Genomic DNA, 6,181 nt, shown 5'->3' on the forward strand with positions numbered 1-6,181 from the left:
TGACACGACACTCAGTCAGCTGACCAAGAGCCGGAAGTGGGAGGGAAAAGGATGCGGAAAGCAGTTAGTTTGATTGGTTTCGATTAATAAGTAAGTTAGTGACACATTAATGTTAGATATAGATAATTTAAGGATTTTACAATGCTGCATCAAGACCAATTTTAAAAATGCGTATGTGTTGTCTAAAATGAATTTCGTTCATTTTTCACGCGGACAACAAAGCCGACATGGTGAATCTTACTGAAATTTTAGTGGCGTACCCGTTATTTTTTTTTTATTAAAGGCAAATTTGATAGGTGTATTTTTAGTGACGTTGTTATGAAATATTGAACTCTGAGAACTTTCCATCTTCAACGCTCGTGTTACTATGACAACCAGTGACGTTCGTGCCTAAAAATTCCCAATGTACATGTCACTCGTTAAACCGAAACACCAGCATGTTTACAAGTCCTTTCCTTTCTGAATGCTTTCCAAAAAGTGGTCGGTGAAATAGTTATGGTAATAACAAATCAATTAATGTAAAACGCATTATTGTTATCCTTTAATTCAGTGGTTTCAGAAAGGGGCCCGTGGTCCTTCCAAAATACTGATAAAATAAATTGATTTCAAATTGTATATTTTTTTTCTTTACCCATAATAGATCAAATTTATGCCGAAAATTGGTTCCAGTTTTAAAAAAGCCATGAACATCTGAGATTCATGCTGGAATGAGAGTAACTATAATAAAGATAAACAATATTTATGAATGTAATGTTTTTTATAGTATGGAGGGGTCTCCCGAAGTGGGTTTAAGGGATAGGAAGAGGAAATATATTAAGACTTAACACAGTTTTAAAAAAGGGTGCTGTTTACTATTAGAACTTGTGAGTGTGTGTTCCTCTGCAAAGATGGTGTCAAGTGTAGTGATGTAGTCTTTTATATATTCCTACAGATTAATTCTGACTTTGCAGGTCAAGTTTCCTTCCTGGCATACACAAAGTTTTTCCTGATTGGTTGCCTTCACAGTGGCTCCAACAGGAAGAGGTGGAGCCTCTCACTCCAGAGCACAAGGAGCCACAAGGCACCATGGCTGAAGTAAACCTGGGTAAGAATACTGAAGAATACCAAAAATTATAAACACATGTCCACAGGAGAAGTCTTACTATTTTAGCACTGTGTCAAATATCCATGCAGCTGCTTTCATGTGTGTGACAAAGAGCTCAGAACCACGTCTGCATAAGATCTTAAAGCTGCAGATACGTCCCAGAGTTTGTGTTTTAACCATAGAATGATAATAAACGAGCATGAGTGACTAATATTGCAGACGCAATAGCTTTGGCACAGGTCTGTAGGTAGTGAGACGGTCCGCTGAAATGTTTGTTGTTCTTCTGTATTACTGTCCTGTACTTCTGTATTATTATTAGCCTGACTTCCTGGTTTTAAGTTTCAGCGTGGTCACACCGTCACACTCAAATGCTTTCATTTTCCCCTTAAAGTGACAGGGCGCTCAACAGCATGTAAAAAACATGGTTCATTTAATAGCTGCAAGAAGTAGACAAATGCTTAACATAAGTAAAAGTTGTGATACCACAACATAAAAATTACATTTTTTAAAGTTAGAGTACTAGGTTCAAAATTTAGAAACAAAAATAGTTTTGTGATTTTGTAAATAGATTTAGGTCAGTTTCAGGAAAGATGACAACATGCAAAACTTTAGAGTATAATAAATGTTGAAAACTTTATACTGTTTAGGTTATTTATATAATTTAAGATGTTTGATGTAAAACAATCTTATTTTGATATTTGGTTATTTAATTAGTCTTATACATGCAAAATTAGCTGGAAACTGTTGCTGTCAGATACATTTAATTTAGCGATTACATACAATAAAGTATTTTTCTTTTTGTCAACTCCTACACTTGGTAATCAAGTTAAGGTCATGTCACTATTATGAATAATAATTGAAAACTAAGAATATGAATAACAAAAACATTTGCTGCTACAGGCATCACAAGAATCAGCTATTACAAAGTCGTGAGAACTCAAGATCAGGTTATAGGTTAAGGTTATAAAGCGAACAGGTTAAAGTGTAATTAATCATAGAAGTTATATTCTGCATTCCCCTAAATTTTTGGGGATGCACAATTTTAACTGCATGATTGGGCATCAGCAGATATCTTCAAAAGTTAATTAGCATATAGATTTGAACATTTTGGTTGATATTATAGTGGCTGCATGTAAACATCGGACATATGCAAAAATAATTTAATGGAGTTTTAGGCAGAACCAGTAGACCTATGTCAGCTGAAGTGTTTTTCTTTGCGAATGTTTGAATTCAAAGAAGCCATTTTTCCCCAACAAAGCTCTAAATGTATCCTTTTTCCTGCCAGCCCTTGAGTAAACTTTCTGCAAGACGTCAGGGTGAGCCAATGTATTACTGAAAAATATTATGTGCAGTAAGGGTTGATGAAGTCTGTACAGTGCAACCAGTGAGCAAGTTGTAGGATCTTCGTGAAACTGCCTCATATATAAAGAAAAAAATTTTCATTATCAGATGCTGTTGCCTTGTCTATGAAAAAGCAAGTTATGAATATTTGAGGGCAGGCTGGGTAAATCTGTGTATCATTCCTTCAGTTGATATCTGGCTTGTTTTTCATGTATTTGTCTCTTCAATCAAATCAAGTAATGAAAAAAATGGCCCCTTTTTGTTTCTGAAACAAAAAATAAACAAGAAAGGATTTGTTTTTTTTATATTTGATATTTATGCTGGGATCAACGGATGGGATATAAAAAATGGCCACATGCGGGCAGTTTTATTTCATTATTCAAACAAAGTTAAAAATGGATCCAATTTTTGTTTTTTCAATTAATTTAATTGCTTTGATAAAATACTTGAGGAAAAGGAATTCAAGTGATGCCAATGGGAAAGGGGACCTTTTCAAAATTAAAGCCCTCATGTCAAAATTAAAACCTACATAGCCATCCACTGTATTTCACAGTATAACTATAGTCCTATTTGCTCTACACAATGTATTAAAAAATATTGCCGATGGTAAAAGTGCAGGTGAATTAGTGGGCTATATGATTAGGAAGAGAGGAAAACAAGCAAAAAAACAACAAGGCAGAGGACTGCATGAATCACTATAGTTTCTACTGTGTTAATTAACAGCCTGGATGTTTTGAGTAGCAAATGTAGTTCTAGGAAAGAAAGTAAATATTTTGGATGCAGATGGCCTTGTAGTTGGGTTGCGTCCCATGTGCATGGGCGGCCTGGGTTTGGGTCCGAACTCTGACTCTTTCTGCATGTCATTCCCCTCCTTCATATCCCTGTTTCTGGCTCTATCATCCATCTTATTTCTGCAAAGAAAGCCCCAAAATAAAACTTTAAAAAAGAAAAAGTCAATATTTAGGCAGTGTTCAGGCAAATTTTCTGTTTGTTAACAAAAACATTTGCATAAAGTGTGATGATGGTGATGCTTGTTTCAGAATGGACGCAGTTTATGTCAGCATTGATATTTCATTTCTTTTCTACTGACTCTGCCTTTACTTTAGTAAGTGCAGCCAGGCTAATGAAGCCACCAGCAGATGGTAGTATGAGTGTGTTTATATGCCTTCCGGCTCACAAGCCAACATTTACCAACATTTACCTTGTTTTCATTTTTCTTTTTTTTAAGAAATGGAAAAAATAGGAGAACACATTTTTCTCCCAATTACTGTCAAAACAAAAAACTAAAATCATAATAAGTACATTTTCTCAGGATTTCTAGGGCTCATTTCAAACAGGAAATAGAACAGCCAGAAAGTACACCGACCCAGACTTTTAAAAAAATATCCTCAGAATTTTTCAGGAATATCTGTGAAAATATTTTTGCTTTAATAACACTGTTATCACACTCGCTGTTAATGGAAAAGTTTACATTGTTCAAATCCATGCTATGCTTTACATGCTTTATTTTCTGAATGATTTCCAATTTTTTTGTTTTGTCACAATCATCTCTCATAGTTATTTCTCAGACTTGTGAAAAGTACTGAATAACCTGAATGTACATCATTTATGAAAAGTAGTACAGCAGCTTTCTTTCAACCAGTGGTGAATACTGGTGATATACTATTTAAATCCCCTTCTGTTTATTCTTCCAGGTGTCACCGCTACATTGAAGACAATCTTCCAGAGTGCAGCAGCAGGTTTTGCTTTTGGACAATCTGCGTTATTTGCATTAGAGCCCACGCTGATCAAAGATGACGTCCTGCTGTCAACGGCCAATCTGGCTACCGAACGGGCCGGGTCCACAGGTTTTGGCGTGGTGTTTGCGTGCCTTGTTTTCACCTCTATGCTCATATCTCTGGGCAGTGGTTTCCTCCTGGCTGCTGTGGTGATGATGCTGTGGAAAAAAGTTGGAGTGACATCCTGGTTAGTGGAAGGCACAGCAGGACCTTTTATTGTACTGGGTGCCGTTGGAAGTGGAGTTTTACCAGGCTTCCTTCCACCATGGATCTATCTCTTAGCCCAAGGCATTCTGGTCCTTGTAGTCAACTCCTCATACTCCAACATGAACGATGTTACCACAGCTCTGCTAATCACCTTCACTACACTGTATCTCAGTGTGTTTTATGGGAGAATGGGCCTTATAGCTGGGTTCTTCAGCTTAGGGTTCACAGTCGTCCTGCTTTTTGCTCTTCGAAAGGCACTGACAGAATGGAAAACACAAAGACCACAACCTGAAACTAGGCGCAGTCTGCTGGAGAGGATGTTCTTCTACTCTGTGTTTGTGGGGATTTGGGGATTTTCCATAGGTTTATGTTCAGGTGTAGCAGGAAAAGAGCTTGAAGAAGAGGTGGTTGTGATGCTGGAAGCAGTCCTCTGGGTGACGTTTCTGTCTGCAGGGCTGCTGGGAGCTGGTCTGGGAACTGTGACCATGGTGGGACTAGGTCAACACAAGGCTGGAAAGGTCGCTGTAGGAGCCGCAGTAATATCATCAGTTGCCTTAAGAGCCATTCTTCTAGCTCCTCTAGGGGCCTGGAGCAGCACTGGTGGGACATTGGGAGCTGCCACAGCTGCAGGGGTGTCACTCGGAGCTGCAAGCGTTGCAGCACACAAAGCTTTCAGCACTAGAAATTCATTATTACTAGTTTTAGGTTCCGTTGCTGGTGGTGTAATTGTTGCAACACAGATTTTAGCACTAAAATCTTTAACGCTGACGACATCAGAACTTATCACAGTAACTCTTGTTGCAGTGGGGGCCTATATCCTGGGTGCACCAAAGAGCCCTTTCAACACTCAGGTGAATCTAAGAAGGGGCCTTCTCACGGGGCCAGAACTACTTCAAGGAGTTGGCATGGAGACTGTCAACGCAGCAGGAGCACCAATTGGAGCTGGGCTACTTGGTGCTGCAGCATTGGGAACTGCAGCTCTGGGGAGACTGGGAACTGTGGGAGTTGTTGTGGCCATAGCGTTGACTTTAGGAAGTGCTCTTAGTGGTATAGGGAGAAAAGCACCAGCAACAGAGAGAGAGCATGCAGAATGATGGACAACATGTTTGTGTGTGATGGATGTTTTGTGCAAGTTTAGATAATTTCTTTAAATATAAGACTGAGTTTAGTGCAGGCCTGCCCACAGAATTTGCTTTCCCCTAAAAAAAAAAAAAAACCCAGTGAAAGGGCTCTACCCAGTTGTGATTTATTGATGATGTCAATGTATGTATGTTGTATCAGCAGCATTAGTGCTTGCATCTGTTCTGGCCAACAGTTACCTAATTTTGGAGCTGTAAAGTGTGTCGAACTACATTTGGGTTTTGATGTTTAAATTACTCATGTGCCAGTTTTGAACCCTTTTTCATCACTTTTTCCACCAACTTATACTTTTTTCCCCACTTTTGACCTGTTTTTGCCTCTGTTAATCAATTTTTCCCACTTTTAACCCATTGTTACCACTTTAAAAACCTATTTTACCTTTTTTTATAGATTTCATTACCCTTTTTTTGCCTATCTTAACCTATTTTTTCAGCTATTACCCAAATTTAGCCATTTTTTGCTACTTTGTAACAGCTTTTTGCCATTTTCTGTCAATTTTTGCTGTTCCTAACTCATTTTTGCAGCTTCTATCCCATTTGTTTTCTCTTTAAATCCATTTTTTGCCACTTTTTACCCGTTTGCCATTTTCCATCCATTTTTGCCTTTTCTAACCCATTATTGCAGCTATTAT

The 6,181-nt window shown here is 38.1% G+C and overlaps 1 protein-coding gene across 1 annotated transcript; it reads left to right on the forward strand.

The window, feature by feature from the left end:
* Nucleotides 1-29: 29 nt before the first annotated feature.
* On the forward strand, nucleotides 30-6,048 carry LOC121521600. Its single transcript, XM_041805705.1, has 3 exons — nucleotides 30-90; nucleotides 932-1,084; nucleotides 4,120-6,048. The coding sequence occupies exons 2-3, from the start codon at nucleotides 1,066-1,068 to the stop codon at nucleotides 5,502-5,504; spliced, it is 1,404 nt and encodes a 467-aa protein (XP_041661639.1). The 5' UTR covers nucleotides 30-90; nucleotides 932-1,065; the 3' UTR covers nucleotides 5,505-6,048.
* Nucleotides 6,049-6,181: the final 133 nt, after the last annotated feature.

Source organism: Cheilinus undulatus, linkage group 14, assembly GCF_018320785.1.
Source record: "Cheilinus undulatus linkage group 14, ASM1832078v1, whole genome shotgun sequence".
Classification (NCBI taxonomy): Eukaryota; Metazoa; Chordata; class Actinopteri; order Labriformes; family Labridae; genus Cheilinus; species Cheilinus undulatus.